Source organism: Coregonus clupeaformis, chromosome 23, assembly GCF_020615455.1.
Source record: "Coregonus clupeaformis isolate EN_2021a chromosome 23, ASM2061545v1, whole genome shotgun sequence".
In the NCBI taxonomy this organism is placed as follows: domain Eukaryota; kingdom Metazoa; phylum Chordata; class Actinopteri; order Salmoniformes; family Salmonidae; genus Coregonus; species Coregonus clupeaformis.
This window is the reverse complement of record NC_059214.1, coordinates 59,206,876-59,224,433: the sequence shown is the minus strand read 5'-3', so window position 1 is coordinate 59,224,433 and position 17,558 is coordinate 59,206,876. Positions and strand designations below refer to the sequence as shown.

The 17,558-nt window shown below is 46.6% G+C and overlaps 2 protein-coding genes across 2 annotated transcripts in view; both read left to right on the top strand.

Moving 5' to 3' along the window:
• Positions 1-4,673, top strand: part of LOC121577442 (otogelin-like protein) — a 61,847-nt gene extending 57,174 nt beyond the window's left edge. Inside the window, exons 43-54 of the mRNA XM_045206492.1 lie at positions 350-454; positions 548-655; positions 814-915; positions 1,026-1,130; positions 1,307-1,347; positions 1,466-1,529; positions 1,628-1,806; positions 1,902-2,006; positions 2,137-2,256; positions 2,327-2,372; positions 3,913-3,992; positions 4,101-4,673. Of these exons, the coding sequence (XP_045062427.1) occupies positions 350-454; positions 548-655; positions 814-915; positions 1,026-1,130; positions 1,307-1,347; positions 1,466-1,529; positions 1,628-1,806; positions 1,902-2,006; positions 2,137-2,256; positions 2,327-2,372; positions 3,913-3,992; positions 4,101-4,301 (1,256 nt within the window). The 3' untranslated portion in view covers positions 4,302-4,673. The remainder of the gene's footprint in view (positions 1-349; positions 455-547; positions 656-813; positions 916-1,025; positions 1,131-1,306; positions 1,348-1,465; positions 1,530-1,627; positions 1,807-1,901; positions 2,007-2,136; positions 2,257-2,326; positions 2,373-3,912; positions 3,993-4,100) is intronic.
• A 4,621-nt stretch (positions 4,674-9,294) lies between these two features.
• Positions 9,295-17,558, top strand: part of LOC121577441 (phosphatidylinositol phosphatase PTPRQ-like) — a 51,200-nt gene continuing 42,936 nt past the window's right edge. Inside the window, exons 1-2 of the mRNA XM_045206491.1 lie at positions 9,295-9,388; positions 9,570-9,758. Of these exons, the coding sequence (XP_045062426.1) occupies positions 9,295-9,388; positions 9,570-9,758 (283 nt within the window). The remainder of the gene's footprint in view (positions 9,389-9,569; positions 9,759-17,558) is intronic.

The window sequence follows — 17,558 nt, the reverse complement described above, 5'->3', positions numbered from 1 at the left end:
AAGCTGAGATTAGGAGCACTCCCTTTAAGAGTGTGCTCCTAATCTCAGCTCGTTACCTGTATAAAAGACACCTGGGAGCCAGAAATCTTTCTGATTGAGAGGGGGTCAAATACTTATTTCCCTCATTAAAATGCAAATAAATTTATATAATTTTTGACATGCATTTTTCTGGATTTTTTTGTTGTTATTCTGTCTCTCACTGTTCAAATACACCTACCATTAAAATTATAGACTGATCATTTCTTTGTCAGTGGGCAAATGTACAAAATCAGCAGGGGATCAAATACTTTTTTCCCTCACTGTACACCAACTCTCTCTCTCTCTCTCTCTCTCTCTCTCTCTCTCTCAGAGTGTAATCTGACCATCTGTGAGAGTGAGGCTCCGCCCTGTGAAAATGGGAACCGGCTGGTGATTGGTTACAGTGCCCTGTCCTGCTGCCCAGAGTACCATTGTGGTAGGTACTGAACCAAAATATAATAGCTTTAATCATTTGATGGTATTGTTAGGTGTGGTTTAATAACTGAGTCCTGTGATTGGTCTGTCTCAGAGTGCGACCCCCATGCCTGTCCCCCCGTCACCGCTCCTGACTGCAGAGAAGATCAGTTCCTAGTGGAGGTCCGTGAGGACAACTCCTGCTGTTACTCCTTCCTGTGTGGTAAGGTCAAACCTTCTACTGCTTCCTGGGTCGACCGTCTCCATCCAACATTACTGTAGCTGGACTGGGTAGAAGTTGCCCTTAAGTAGAGGACCGACGATCGGCCAAAAACAGTCAGTGGCCAATGGTGTATATGTGTGTGTGTCTTCTCTCTGCAGTGTGTGAGTCATGTATCGAGCCCGTCCCGTCCTGTTCCGATGGCGAGATTCTAGCTGTGAATCTGAACACCACCAACAGCTGCTGCCCTCAATACCACTGTGGTAACACACACACATTATACTCTACACACTATACATGCTGTACAGACACACACATACACACACACAAACACACAGTGTTGATGTTTACAGCAGTGTTCTCCTGTGTGCAGTGTGTGATGTGAACCTGTGTCCTGAGTCGTCTCTGACCTGCTCTCCTGGCCTGTCTCTGGTCCAAACCACCCTACCTGGACACTGCTGCCCCGACCGCCGCTGTGGTACACACACACACAAACACACACTTTTGCACGCGCAATAGTTGCACACACACATCTAAATGCACACACATACCATCATGCCCAGAACTGTCCCTTTGAAAAATCTTGTAGTCCAAACAGAGCATGGTTCTAGGCCTCCAGTTCTGTAGTAAACAAAGTCTCTCTTCTTCTCTCAGAATGCCAGTGTGAGGACAGCTCTCTCCCAGTCTGTCAGGTGGTGAGTCAGTCAGCTTCAGGAATGTTCCCGTTTGTGTGTGCAATGTGCATGAGTGCATGTGTGTGTTTGTGCGTGTACGTATGTGTATGTGGTCATAGTAACGTCTCTGGTCTCTAAGGGGGAGGAACAGGTGGAGGTACCAGACAGCAGAAGCACCTGTGGCTGCCCCCGCTACACCTGCAGTAAGTACACACACACACACAATATACACACACACTATGCACAGACACACCCCTAGGCTACTAACCCCTAACCCCTGACCCCTGACCTGTGTGTGTAGAGAAGGCAGAGGTGTGTGTGTTCCAGGGAGTCACTTTGCTGGGGCAAGGACAGAGCCTTATTCAGTTCTATGAAGGAGAGCTGTGTTACACCGTCCACTGTCTGACACACCGTGACACACACACCGGATACTACGCCATGGACGTTTCCGCTGTCAACTGCTCTCAGAAGTGTGGCCCGGTATGTGTCTCTCTCTCTCACACACACCGCAAACTTCCATCCTGATCAGAGCTACGTAAACTCTTCTGACTCCCCCCCCACCCCCCGCCTCTCAGCACCAGCTTTACGTAGCATCGTCAGATCCTCAGGTGTGCTGTGGCTCCTGTAAGAACGTCTCCTGTTCCTTCAACATCGAAAACAGAACCACTGAGGTCTTCACTGTGAGAACACATATGCACACACAACCTAATACTGCCAAACAGACACAAATACTCTACCTAACACACAAGCATTTTGTATGTTGGCGGGAAAATCCTGGACGGATAACTTTGACGGTGTGTGTGTGTACAGGCGGGGAGCTCCTGGGTGGATAACTGTACACGGTATGACTGTGTGGAGACGGCAGTGGGAACTGTGGTGCTGGCCTCAGGGGTGGTCTGTCCCCCCTTCAACGACACAGAGTGCACTCAGGTACACACACACACACCCTGGCATTCACACACAATGAGGTCTATCTGTAACCTCTCTTCAATCATTGCAGAATGGGGGCATGGTCCAGAGCTATGTGGACGGTTGCTGCAGGACATGTAAGTGACCGATCACATTTGCTTCTCATATGCTTTCAGCTGTCAATCACAGGGGTGGGCAGGGTGTTGCCTGGCAGCGGTTGGGCTTATTGGCTGACTGGTTGGGGGGTGTGACCTGTAGCAGCCTAAGGCAGAGTAAAAGCTTGTAGTTGGCTGGCCACAACCAGCATGAGTCACTACACTACCCAGCAGCCTCTGCTCTAGGGGTGGTCCTAGATCTGCCTGATGGTCCTGATACACTGTCATGATAATATTGAAGAAGGATGTTACTGTTGATTGGAAAATACTTTATTTAGTGGATAAATTATCATAGAGAATCCGGAGAATAACAGCATGCAAACAATGGTCCATCCTACCACTCCAATGTTCTTTTACACTCAATGATGCTAATCATAAACTGTAGCTAAACTGACTCTCTGAATCCATAAAGTACTTTCTAGTTCTAGTTTGAACTGTCCCATTAAACACACATTTTGCATGTAAAGGTGAAGAATACAGACCCAGTCTGCTCTCCCAGTAATACAGCAGCTCTGCGTCTTTGTCCGCTTGCCTGCTTTACCAGTTTGGCCAATGGGAATGCTCCATTTGTTACAGTTTGGCCAATGGTGATGCTTGGTGTTTAGAGTTTGGTCAATGAGAATTAGCCTTGGTGCATCAGCGTGTAGTGATTCTGAGTGTTTGGCCATCTGGCTGTCTCCCCCAGTCTCAAAGAACACTGTCTGGCTCCCATGGCTGTGCATGCCAACTGCGCTGATTCCTCTGTGTGTATTCAATGTGTTCTAAACCAAAGTTAACCTGTGTGTTCCCCTAACGTTCTCCTGACGTTGCTGTTCCTGCCGCTGCTCCCAGGTTTTGGAGTCGGTGTTATACCGTTTACCGTTAACCCCGTAACTCCCACTGGTAGTACTAACTGTGACAAAGGTACCACGACCTCTCACCTTTCATCTTTAACCTCTCACCCCATAACCCCCACTGGTAGTACTAACTGTCTCACCTTTCACCTATCACAGTGTGTGTTTGTCTAGTCCTAACCCTAACCCTACCACACCATACATATAAACTACAGGTCAAGGTTCACCTAACATTCCTCAGGGCAAAACCCCATGCCAATGTGTCAACATGTTATTGCTGTGCTGAATCCTCAATGTGAGTAAGAATCATCCCCATTCCTTCACATATACAGAGAGTTTGGCCTAGTGTAGAGCTGGACGCCATGTTGCTACCTCTCAACACTGATTGGCTAGAGTGAGGTTAAGTTCAGGCCAGTGGGAGCTGGTTCTCTGGCACGAGAACTGCCCCCCGGTCAGCTGGCTGTCAATCAAACTGAGCCCCCGCTGCTAGGCAACAAAGAGTCCAGCTCAATAGGCCTTTGACTGTGTGAATGACAGGACTCTGGGGCTGAAAGCTGTGTGTGTGTATGTGTGTGTGTGGGGGATGAAAGCTGTGTGTGTGTATGTGTGTGGGTGTGTGTGCGTGTGTGAGTGTGTGTGTGCGCGCGTGCGTACATCTCAGCGTTTCCTCTGTGTGCGTGTGTGTTTAGGTAAGGAGGACAGTAAGATGTGTAAGCGTGTAGCAATCCGAACCACCATCCGAAAAGACGACTGCAGGAGCAACGCACCGGTAAGAGAGAGACAGTGTCAATAAGACAGTTTTTAAAACGTTTTTTTATCAAGTATAAAATCTTACCACCCCTCTCTCTTTCTCTCTCTCTCTCTCTGTCCCTCTCAGTTGACAGTGTATTCGTGTGATGGGAAGTGTCCGTCTGCCACCATCTTTAACTTCAACATCAACAGCCACGCCCGCTTCTGTAAGTGCTGCAGAGAGAGTGGACTACAAACCCGCTCCGTCACCCTCTACTGCTCACGCAATGCTACCCTGGTGGATTACAGCTTCCAGGAACCTCTAGACTGCTCCTGCCAATGGAACTAGAGAGATCTACTGTAGTCCAGGGGTAGGCCACAGGCCGATTCTTTTGTCGGAGAGGATGGTCGGGGGCACGGAACATAATTACAATCATTTGTACACTGTACACAGGTACCTACACACTGAAGAAGGCTGTAAAGCCGAAACGTCTGTGTATGCTATCCCTGATGCAGTAAAAATTATTAAAACATTGAATAATTAAGTAAGCTTTATGTGACATATTTTTGAGTGCAAACCCATTACACCTCTTTGTTTTACGCACCAGCCAAGCTTCTGGGATAGCGCCATTGTTCTCTTTTGATTAGTTACACTGCAAATTGACCATAACTAAGCCAAAAAATAAATGTTATATGAAAATAACAATAATTTCATACCTTGATTACATTGAGACACAATCACGTCTCTTTTTTTATTCGTGGGAATACTTGGGAACAGATTTCCTTAACTAAACTCATTTTAAGCTGAATTCCTGGTGATTTTACAGTCTTTTCTGACGTAAAACAAAAATCTATCTACCCTGATCTAGTCAGTGTGAGCTCCAGTATGGCAAACAGTAGGATGGACAGAGGATGGAACAGAGGTTAGAGGTCAGAGCAGACAGGTCAAGTAGGTGAGTTCTTTAGTCTTCCTTCAGTCTGTTGTTGAGGGCTGTATGCTGGCCTGTTGTAGTGACCCTGTCATTACAGATGTGTAGTGGTCAGATGTGTAAGGCTGAAACCTGCTCCTACTGTACTATTATAACACTAGTCCTATCTGTACTGCTGTAGCCCGCTCCTCCTCATATGTAACACTAGCTAGTCCTCTCTGACTTTATAATGTTCAGATCAGTTGGTCCCAGCTGACAGGACTACTGCTGATTTAGTATATTAGTGATCTAGTGCTCTCCTGATGACTGACATGTTTTATATGCCGCTAATATTTGTCTTAGAACAAAAAACATTAATTACAAATGTTAAGCTTTCATACAAAAAAGATTGTATTTAAATCAATGAATTATTAATCCACCTAAGCATCTGGTAGTAGACTATCTGCTGTTTTGTTTATTGTGAAGCATTGTGCCAGTAATCATACAGTATGTGCTGCTGCCATCACACAGATGTTACCACTCAGAATAGAACAATAAAACACTCAACAGTGTCTGACTGACTGGTTGGTGTTTTTTTGCATGAATGAAAAACTTTCCATCCTCCTCCTCCTCTTCGTCCTCCTCCTCCTCTTCCTCCTTCTCCTCCTCCACACACACACACACACACACTCCCCTGCTGACTCAGCGTGTTCAGTGCTGATGTGTGTTTGTGTTTCTCTGGCCTGGTAGTGTGTAATTATGGTGTGGGAGTCTGTAACAATGTGTATATACACTGAGTGTACAAATCATTAGGAACATCTTCCTAATATTGAGTTGCACCCCCTTTTGCCCTCAGAATAGCCTCAATTCGTCGGGGCATGGATTCTACAAGGTGTCAAGCGTTCCACAGGGATGCTGGCCCATGTTGACTCCAATGCTTCAATAAGGGATCATAGTTTTCAACTGGATTCACCTGGTCAGTCTATGTCATGGAAAGAGCAAGTGTTCCTAATGTTCTGTACACTCAGTGTATAATTACCATGTAAATACGCCATGTTAATGACACTTCATCATCAGTAAAACACCAGTGACCTCCACCAGGAAGAAGTGAAGTATTGAAGAGAAAGGAAACCACATTGATCCATCAATGATTAGTGATTGATCAGTAAATTATTCATTTTTTTCACATTCTCTACATTCTCCACAGACCACTAGCTCACATTCAACTACTCTCTGGGTGTGCACACACTCACTCTCTCACACACACACACAGACTGTTTTGATCTGCCGTGTGGAACACACAGCAGTGGAGTTGGTTAGCATATCACTGCATCACTACAGCCCGGACTGAAAAGTGGGTGTGTGAGCGTGTCTGTGAGAGAGAGTGGTCCTGAGTTCACTAGAGTATGAATCTGCAAACAGGCTGAGGTGTATGAAATGTTGTCTATCTGGTCGACTTTAAACTCTTGACTTTCACCCCATTCTTTCTCCCTATCCTTCTCTCTCCCTCTCTTTCTCCCCCTCTCCTCAGGAGTTGCACTATGTGTGGCTGTAAGCCTGGTTGTCATAGTAACCTGCTCTTATCCAAACAAAGAGGAAAGGGCGGCAGGGGAAGAACACATTGGGCTGAGCGACATACACACATTGAATTGGACTGTGCGTGTCTTCACACGAGGCTCTGCTTCTCAGACATATCGCAAACACTAAACCACTCTCTGTCCCCGCCCCTTCAGGTGTGGCTTGATCCTATTGGCCGCTCTGAGTGTTCGCCTGACTGCAGGCTGCTGCTGCAATTGGCTGAGGAGCCAGTAGGAAGTGACATCACTCTGAACGCCATCAAAAACAACGCCACACTGGAGACTAAGACCTTTCATATTGGTGAGCCTAACCCTGACCCCTGACCTTTATGGTCCTGTTATAAAACAGAATGTAACAAATAATGGATGAAAAGGAATGGTTTACTGTTTCACAATTAGACTTGTGTGGTTGTAACAGAGGTGTGTGTGTGTGTGTGTGTGTGTGTGTGTGTGTGTGTGTGTGTGTGTGTGTGTGTGTGTGCGTGTGTTTGTTTGTTTGTTTATGTGTGCACTGTGCAGCTCCTGTCCCCCTCTCCTCTCTCCGTGTCGAGGTGCCCACCACCAGCGCTTTGCTGTCCTACAGAACCAACAGACCCTCACTGCCCTCAGTCTACACAACATACACACCAAACACACACACACTGAATACACACACACTGAACACACACACACTGACCACACACACAACTCCTCGTACGCAGGGAAAGGTCTGCAGCCTGGAGCACACTACAGCATCACAGCAGAGTTGACCACGCTCCTAACAAACCTCAACATCAGCTTCACCCAGAGACTGCACGCAACCATAGAGACATGTATTTTTTAAATCGTTTTCTTAAACCAATTTAAGCTGGGAGTCAATATTGGGTCTCTTTCACAAGGGAGCCCTGCATATACTGTACCAGTCAAAAGTTTGGACACACCTACTCATTCAAGGGTTTTTCTTTATTTTTACTATTTTTTACATTGTAGAATAATAGTGAAGACATCAAAACTATGAAATAACTACTGCATGATTCCATGTTTGTTATGTCTTCACTGTTATTCTACAATGTAAAAAAATTTAAAAATAAAGAAAAACCCTTGAATGAGTAGGTGTGTCCAAACTTTTGACTGGTAGTGTACAATTTCATAAGACAAAATCTAAAATCTAATACAATATAAAACAAGTAAAATACAGCACAACATAAATATACAAGAAAAACATTACATTCCTCAATAAGAAATTACTCGAGCGACACCAGAACATCCAATTGTGATGTATTTTGTAGTTGGTTCCAGCAATGAGGTGCTTTAAAACTAAAAGCGGATTTACCTAGTTCGGTGGAGACCCGAGGAACCTCAAGAGTTAACCAACCTTGTTAACGGGTTTGGTATTTCATGTTTTTATATTTTAACAGTGAAGTTAGGTAAGTTGGAATCTTGTGTACTAGAGATTTGTAAACAAAAAGGGAATAATGAAGTGATCTACGGGACTTTAATGAGGACCAGCCAATCAGATTCAGATTCAGATTTAGATCAACTTTATTATCCCACCAGGGGGAAATTAATTTGGTAATGTGCTTAAAAAGACAGTACATAAAGCATGAAAACACAAAAACTACACAATATAATTAATTGAAAATTCTATAGCTACACATTTAAAGTGAAAGTGCAATATACTGTATACTCAAGGGACCAACAGACTATCCATTATACAGCCTAATGGCTGTTGGAATAAAAGAGTCCCCATATCTATCCGTTTTGATTTTATTTTGAAGAAGTATCTTTCCCCTTGTCCGGCTGCTTCTGTGACTGAGTTTTAAGTGAAGGGGATGAGTACTGTCCTGTAAAATGCTTTCAAGTTTTAGGAGGATGAGTTTTGTGTACAGGTTGATGGCTGAAGGTTTACGGGTAGTGGCTACAATCTGGTAATGGTGTCACCATAGTCAAGAACTGGCAGGGAAGTTGACTGTATAATCTGCTTCCTGCTATTTAAAAAAATGGTGTGTCTGACTGTACAGCACACACACACATAGATGTAATAAATGTCGACTGCTATATGTCTAGATTGACCAGGAGTTGACAATTGTCTCTCCTCAGCCCAGTGTCCTATTGGTTGGCTGGCGAGTGGAAGGAGCTGCTACAGTGTGAGTAGGCGGAGCCTGTCATGGGGTGACGCCCAGCAAACCTGTATGGGCGTGGCTTCAGGAGGTCACCTGGTAGACCTTATAATAATAATAAGACCTTAAAACAGATACAGACCTCCTCCTCTCGTCTTACCTGACCACACATAACAACCTGCTACTGCTCTGGACCGTTCTCAATGACAGAAAGGTAACACACACACACAAGCGTGTGAGTGAGAGAAATGGGCTGTGTTAGCATGAATGGTGTTTGCTTTCTAAACAGTCAGACACATTAGTTTCCTCCTTACAGAGGAGTGTGTTAGTCTGTGATTTAAAACTGATGATTGGGACATTCTCAGAATGTCTGTCTGACACGAACAGAGAGAGAAGCAGATATCCACTGGAGTGACGTCGCGTTCTTAAACTCCTCCCAACACGCCCCCCAGCTCTATGTCCAATACCAAGAAGTGGAGGAAGGGGAGGAAAATGGGGAAGAGGAGAAAGAAAGGGAGAAAAGAAGTGCAGGTCGTGTCTCTCTGTCCCTCAGAGCCTCTCACCTCACTGGGGCCGCATGGAGCCTTGGGAGCACGCACATCACTCACACACGGCCCCTTCCCCCTCGGAACGTCACCATTAGCAATGTGACAGCCAGTCAGATCACAGTAAGCTGGACGGCCCCAGACTCCCAGCATGCTGTGCGGTGGGGCTTCCTGGTTTGCTGGGGGGGTGTAGCTTCAGGCCAGGAGAGGAGAATGGGTGTGGCCAGCAGCTCCAGGTCAACTGTGATTGGAGGACTGGAGGGGTTCAGGAAGTACATGGTCCGAGTTGACTCCGTCACAGAGCATGGTGTGGAAAGCTGTGGAGGGGAGGAACTGACGATACACACTGGTATAAAACTTTGTGTTTGTGTAATGCTTTAGGTGTGCTTCTGCGTGGTTGTGTGTGTTATAAATATATTGAGTGTGTGGTGGTGTGTATGTTTCTAACAGAGGGGAGAATCTGACAGTGTCTTGGCTGACCCTGTCAGGTGAACGACCTGATGGGTACTATGTCAGGCTACACCTCCTCAACCAGGCCCGCCCCAGGGAACTCTGGGTGAATAAGTCCAGGTGTGTGGTCCTGGGCATGTTCAGTCCAGGGCAGACCTACGAGCTGGGTGTGGCTTCAGTGAGAGGAGGGAACAAGAGCCAAGAGATCAGCACCACATACACCACAGGTAGGCCCACAGAGACTGTGTGTGTTCAAGTTGAAGTTTCAAGAAATGTTGGTTTTGCTCTCTAATATTGTGTGTATATCTTTCTCATTGTGTGTGTGTGTGTTTGATGTGTGTAGAGCCCGGGCCGGTGCAGGTAGCTTTCCCTCTCTCAGTAGGAAGCAGTTCTGTGGTTCTGTATGTCCAGAGACCAGTGCTGGGTGTGTGTGACGGAGTGAGGGTGTGTGTTTGTAAGGGAGTGTGTGAGGGTGTGTGTGTGTGTGTGTAAGGGTGTGTATGAGTGGTCGCCACTCACCCCGGGTAGGCACACAGTACCAGTTGGCGGCCTGACTCCAGGGGTGGAGTACCATCTAAGTGTCTACAGCACCAGCCGACACAGGACAGGAACGCCATACCACACACACACACACACTCAGGTACACACACACGTGAGTACACACACACTTATATTCTCCTATTCTCCTCCTCTTCTGATTGTGTGTGTGCATGTGCGTAGTCCTGCCATCACCCAGCAGTGTGAGAGAGGGCTTAGTAACAGAGTCGTCAGTAGAGATGCTTTGGGATCCAGCCCCTGGACATGGACACAACTATGAAGTCCTCTGTCTCGACTGTCACCACACAGTGTTTATAACGTGTGTGTGCATGTATACTGTGTGTATGTAGTCGAGTACCTGTGTAATATGTGTGTATGTGGTCGAGTATCAAATCAAATCAAATGTTATTTGTCACATGCTTTGTAAACAACAGGTGTAGACTAAGAGTGAAATGCTTACTTACGCAGCATTTTTTGGGCCCTTCCTAACAATGCAAAGAGAAAACAATGGAAATGATAGAAAAAAAATAACACCAGGAATAAAATACCCAATGAGTAAAGATAACTTGGCTATATAGCGTGAAACCCTGTTTTATCGGCATATTCAACAGCATTTAAGAAATATATTACCTTCAACAATGTTATCTTGTGATCAAGCATCAATGTTTTGTGATTATTGGTGTCGTAAAAAAATGTTAGCTAATGGGTTAGCAATTAGCATGTTTGACATTTCAGTGGAAATACTACTATTATCAGCTTTTTGATAAGCGGTTTAGCAAAAAAATACGTCCCGTATTATCGGCATACGGTCCCCAGTTATTGGCCACCTTACTATTTTGTTCAATTACAAGATATATCCGTTTAATTTTGTTCAAAAAAGAGACACCAACCTTGTACGCTGACGATACACAACTAATCTTCTCCTTTCCCCCTTCTGATAACCAGGTGGCGAATCGCATCTCTGCATGTCTGGCTGACATATCAGTATGGATGACGGATCACCACCTCAAGCTGAACCCTGGCAAGACGGAGCTGCTCTTCCTCCCGGGGAAGGACTGCCCGTTCCATGATCTCGCCATCACGGTTGACAACTCCGTTGTGTCCTCCTCCCAGAGTGCGAAGAGCCTTGGCGTGACCCTGGACAACACCCTGTCGTTCTCCGCTAACATCAAGGCGGTGACCCGATCCTGCAGGTTCATGCTCTACAACATTCGGAGAGTACGACCCTGCCTTACACAGGAAGCGGCACAGGTCCTAATCCAGGCACTTGTCATCTCCCGTCTGGATTACTGCAACTCGCTGTTGGCTGGCCTCCCTGCCTGTGCCATTAAACCCCTACAACTCATCCAGAATGCCGCAGCCCGTCTGGTGTTCAACCTTCCCAAGTTCTCTCACGTCACCCCCCTCCTCCGCACACTCCACTGGGTTCCAGTTGAAGCTCGCATCCGTTACAAGACCATGGTGCTTGCCTATGGAGCAGTGAGGGGAACGGCACCTCCGTACCTTCGGGCTCTGATCAGTCCCTACACCCAAACGAGGGCATTGCGTTCATCCACCTCTGGCCTGCTGGCCCCCCTTCCTCTGCGGAAGCATAGTTCCCGCTCAGCCCAGTCAAAACTGTTCGCTGCTCTGGCACCCCAATGGTGGAACAAGCTCCCTCACGACGCCAGGACAGCGGAGTCACTCACCACCTTCCGGAGACATTTGAAACCCCACCTCTTTAAGGAATACCTGGGATAGGATAAAGTAATCCTTCTACCCCCCCAAAAAAAAAAAAAAAAAAAAAAAAAAGTGTAAAGTGGTTATCCCACTGGCTATAGGGTGAATGCACCAATTTGTAAGTCGCTCTGGATAAGAGCGTCTGCTAAATGACGTAAATGTGCCCTTGAGCAAGGCACTTAACCCTAATTGCTCCTGTAAGTCGCTCTGGATAAGAGCGTCTGCTAAATGACTAAAATGTAAATGTAAATGTTGTATCCGAAGTGTTTACTAGATAGTTAACTAGTTGGCTAGCTTTTCTCTTCCTTTTCTGTGCTGTAGTTTGAGAAAAAGTAACGTTAGACAGAGCATGTTTCATGAAAACCCTTTTCAACCTTTTTACATCAGTACCTCTGGAGGAAGCTGCAGAAGTTTTGGAGGAGGTGGACATGACTTGAGGGCTGGTGCTATGGACTGTAGATATGTAAAGAGAGAAAAATAAGTTTAAACATTGCAGTTTTATAAAACAGATAACAAACAGTAATTTTTTCGTAATTTAACATGTGTTTACCTGTGGAGGTGGCTGTTTTTAAATTGCAGGGGGCAGGGACACCAGACGAGGCTGCTATGGTGGTTTGACCAGGGGAGACGGAGGACGCAGTTGGTCCAGAGGAGGCCGCGTTGGTGGTGACAGACAGCGGTGGTGGTGTGCATCGTGGTGGTGGTGGACGAAACCGCCGACGATGGCTTGGAGGAGCTGGTGTTTGTAATGGTGGGGTTGAGGGGCCGACGATGGTGTGGCCGGGAGAGTAGGAACGTGGCCTTCTTCTGCAGCTGGGGACTCCGGCGGCTCCTACAGGTGTTGCACACTGGGAGGCACTGGCAGTGGTGATGCAGCTGTCAGGAGTGGTTCCAGCGGGGGGTCCAGCAGAGGCGATGGCGTCAATGGTCTCATCCATGGCAGCCCTCTCCTGTGCCCTCTGTGTTCTGAGGGCTGCCCGACGCTCTTTCTCCTCTGCCTCGGCCCTCTCCTTCTCACCCCTCTCCTGCCACTGGCGCATGTATTCCTCCCCGGTGAGGCATGTGGTGACCACAGGGAGTCTTCTGTATCCGTCTAGCCAATACTTCAGGACAGTAAGGATGTACCCCAGGTCCTGCGGTATCAGCCCACCCCCCCCCCCCCTATATTAGGGGGTGCTCTTCTAGAGCTAGGGCTGGGACTGGAGCAGGGGCTGGGACAGGGACTGGGACTTGAGCAGGGGCTGAGGGTCCTCCTGTGGTCGCTGGGGAGGAGGTGCTGATGGACGGCACAGTGCTGCTGGTTCCAGGAGAGGCGGTGGTGGGAACCGGTAGGGACCGAGACGGCATTAAACGGGACCCTTCAATGGCTGAAGGGTCAAAAGGGAAGAGGCCACACTTCTTAAACACTTCCACCACATAGCACATGTCCTTGCAGCGCTGGTACGGGTAGCGGAATACTCTGGCAAATTCTGATTTGTTTACCATGTAGGAGTGGTCAAAATGGCTAAGGTCTCCAGCTACCTTAGAGAACTCAGCCTTCAAAGGGCCAAAGTATGCCACGCCCAGCGGCTGCAGGACATGGGTGCAGTGTGGTGGAAGACAAAGAAGTATAACCCCTTCCCTTAGTACCGCTGTGAGCACCTCTGGGTCCATGTGGCTCTTGTGCCCATTGAAGAGGAGAAGGAGAGGGTGCTCCTTCTCTACATGCTTAATTAAGTGTTGAAACCACTTCCTGAACAGGTCCCCGTCAATGTAGCCACTGTTTGACCGTCCATACAAGGCTTGTGGGGGGCCTCCAGTGTGTAGTGGCCACCGGGGAAACACTTGGGGTAGATGATAAACGGGGGGACTACCTCCCCAGTTGCATTGAAGCAGGCCAGCACTGTGATGTGCTCCTTGGTCCCTGGAGCCTGCTGTACACGTGTTTTGCGCCCTGGGGAGCCAGCACTTTGTGCCTGCTCTGGTCACTACAAAACCCAGACTCAACCCACTCTCCTCCAAGTGCTTCTCATAAGAAGTGAAGAAGGTGTCCATCATCGGATGTGTGGCACACTCAGCTCTCCCCCTGTCCAGGGTGTCCGACCTCCTCATGCTCAGGTTCTTGTGCCTCCTCCTGAACATTTCCCACCACCTCTTCCCCAGTGGTGGGATTGTATCCCCTGGGTGCCGAAACATACAATAGAATAGAATATATAATTGTCCATCCAGGATGAAAATGTTTGTTTTGGCTTCACCATACACATCCACATTTACATCACACACATTGAGAACAGTCAGTCCAGCGTTCTACATACATAAACACATAGAACACCAAAAACCTGCGTATTTTGTCGGCGTATTTCATCAGCCTCTGTCTGGTGAAGGGGAACCGATGGCTGGCGCAGTAGATACAGTACTGCACCAGATAATTTTCATCCTCTGGTGCAAGCAATGTGGGTGGTCCACTGCAACAACCATGGGTCACCCGGCCGCTCAGCCTGTCCGCCAGGGTCTGCCGAGGTACACCATGCACCTTGGTAGATAAGAAAAAAAAACTGTTACTAGCAGATAAAATTCACATACACGTGGTAATCTCCTAAAAACAAAAGATGCCTAACCTTGGCAGCCTGGCGGATACCCATCCCTGCCCCGCAGTCCTCCATGGCATGGAACATGTCCACCTCACTCCAATGCTTCCTCTTGACTTTCTCCATGCTGTGGTGGTAAATACATGTAGCTAAATAACTTGGCATACTATACACATTTTAGAACGATAACTCTATCTGAATATGTATAAACATTTACATTTCAAAGCTAAGGCATTCACAATAACTAAAAGTGTACTCATGTTTTTTGTTTGATATTATCTGTAATTAAAATTAGTGTCCCAATTAGTTTAATATTGATGCATACATTGTAACATTTGAGTAAATATTGCCTCTATGTAGCTGTTGTAAGATTAAACATAGCCAACAGTGATAGGTGTCAAAAAGTTTATGGTTCAAAGTTCAAAATACATTTTTGCAGATTGTGCAAAACGCCCCCATCAGATGACTCCAATTTTGATACGGTAAAGCTTGACAACATTCAGCTGTTTTTATTATATTTATTATCTAACGCTTACAATTTATTTCCTTTTTGCTTACTTAGCAGTTCTATCAACATTTAGCAACTAAGCTAGCAACATTAGAACATCCGTCAGCTATATTTCAGAGGTAAAAAGTTGGATAATAAATTGTGTGGTCTGTCGCGCAGTCGAATTTTACAATATACAGCGTGTCCCACAAAATGTGTATATAACTTTTTTGAAAACTCTCAAAACCTAACTTAACCTACATAAATTGCAATGAAAAATGGTGGTCAGCTAGCTAGAAGGGTGTCTATAACGTACCGTTATTTTCCAGTCCATTTAAATGTTGAGCTCGAGGTGATTTAGTCCTCCAACCGCTAGAGAGTATCCGATGTTGGGGGAAAATCTGCTACACAGGGTACCAGGACCGAGTCGATGTGCAGGGGTACAAGGTAATTGAGGTAGAAATGTACATATAGGTAAAGTGACTATGCAACAGGATAGATAATAAAGAGTAGCAGCAACGTATGTGATGAGTCAAAAGAGTTAACGCAAAAAGGGTCAATGCAGATAGTCCGGGTAGCTATTGGTTAACTATTTAACTAACAATTTAGCAGTCTTGTGGCTTGGTGTAGAAGCTGTTCAGGGTCCTGTTGGTTCCAGACTTGGTGCATCTGTACTGCTTGCTGTGCGATAGCAGAGAAAACAGTTTATGACTTGCGTGGCTGGAATCTTTGACAATTTTTAGGGCCTTCCTCTGACACAGCCTAGTATAGAGGTCCTGGATAGCAGGGAGCTCGGCCCCAGTGATATACTGGGCCGTATGTTCTACCCTCTGTAGCGCCCTGCAGTCAGATGCCAATCAGTTGCCATACCAAGCAGTGATGCAGTCAGTCAAGGTGCTCTCAATGGTGCAGCTGTATAACTTTTTGAGGATCTGAGGGCCCATGTCGAATCTTTTCAGCCTCCTGAGGGGATAGAGGCGTTGTTGTGCATTCTTCACGACTGTGTTGGTGTGTGTGGAGTGGACCATGATAATTTCCAGGTCACTGACCTGCTCCCTATAAGCTGTCTCATCGTCGTCGGTGATCAGGCCAACCACCGTTGTGTCATCAGCACAGTCGTGAGTGACCAGAGAGTACAGGAGGGACTTAAGCACGCACCCCCGTTTTGAAGGTCAGCGTAGCGGATGTGTTGTTGCCGACCCTCACCACCTTGGGGCGGCCTGTCACTATGGTGTTGAACGCTGAGCTATAGTCAATGCTGAGCTATAGTCTTACATAGGTGTTCCTCTTGTCCAGGTGGTAGAGGGCGTCATCTGTGGATCCGTTGGGGCGGTATGCAAATTGGAGTGGGTCCAGGGTGTCTAGGATGATGGTGTTGATGTGAGCCAGGACCAGTTTTTCAAAGCATTTCATGGCTACAGATGTGAGTGCTACAGGGCGATAGTCATTTAGACGGGTTACCTTGGCGTTCCTGGGCACAGGGACTATGGTGGTCTGCTTGAAACATGTAGGTATTAGAGAATGAATACGTGTCTCTGAATACGTGTCCTGGTAATCTGTCTGGCCCTCCGGCCTTGTGAATGTTAACCTGTTTAAAAGTATTATTCACATTGGCTACGGAGAGTGAGATCACACAGTCGTCCGGAACAGCTGGTGCTCTTATGCATGGTTCAGTGTTGCTTGCCTCAAAGCAATCATAGAAGGAATTTAGCTTGTCTGGTAGGCTCGCGTCACTGGGTAGCTCGCAGCTGGGTTTCCCTTTGTAATCTACGATTGTTTTCAAACCCTGCCACATCCAGCAAGCATCAGAGGATTCGATCTTAGTCCTGTATGGACGTTTTGACTGTTTGATGGCTCGTCGGAGTTCATAGCAGGATTTCTTATAAGCGTCCGGATTAGTGTCCTGCTCCTTGAAAGCGGCAGCTCTAGCCTTTAGCTCAGTGTGATGTTGCCTGTTAACCATGGCTTCTGGTTGGGAAATATAAGTACGGTCACTGTGGGAATGACATCGTTGATGCACTTATTAATGAAGCCGGTGACTGATGTGGTAAACTCCTCAATGTTATCGGATGAATCCCGGAACATATTCCAGTCTGTGCTAGCGAAACGGTCCTGTAGCTTAGCATCCACTTAATCTGACCACTTCTGTATTGATCGCGTCACTGGTACTTCCTGTTTGAGTTTTTGCTTTTAAGCAGGAATCAGGAGGATAGAGTTATGGTCAGATTTGCCATATGGAGGGCGAGCGAGAGTTTTTTATGCATTTCTGTGTGTGGAGTTTCTAGAGTTCATCTAGAGTTTTTTCGCCTATAGTTGCACAGGTGACATGCTGTAACATAAAAATGAGGTAAGACAGTTTCCCTGCATTAAAATCACCGGCCACTAGGAGTGCCGCCTCTGGGTGAACAATTAGTTGTTTGCTTATGGCCCTATACAGCTCGTTGACTGCGGTCTTACTGCCAGCATCGGTTTGTGGTGGTAAATAGACAGCTACAAAAAATATAGATGAAAACTCTATTGGTAAATAGTATGGTCTGAAGTTTATCATTAGGTACTCTAGCTCAGGTGAGCAAAACCTTGAGAGTTCCTTAACATTAGAGATCGCTCACCAGCTGTTGTTAACAAAGAGACACACACCTCTTCGCTTAACCTTACCCGTAGCTGCCGTTCGGTCTTGATGATGCATAGAAAAAACAGCTAATACTGAACAAAAATAT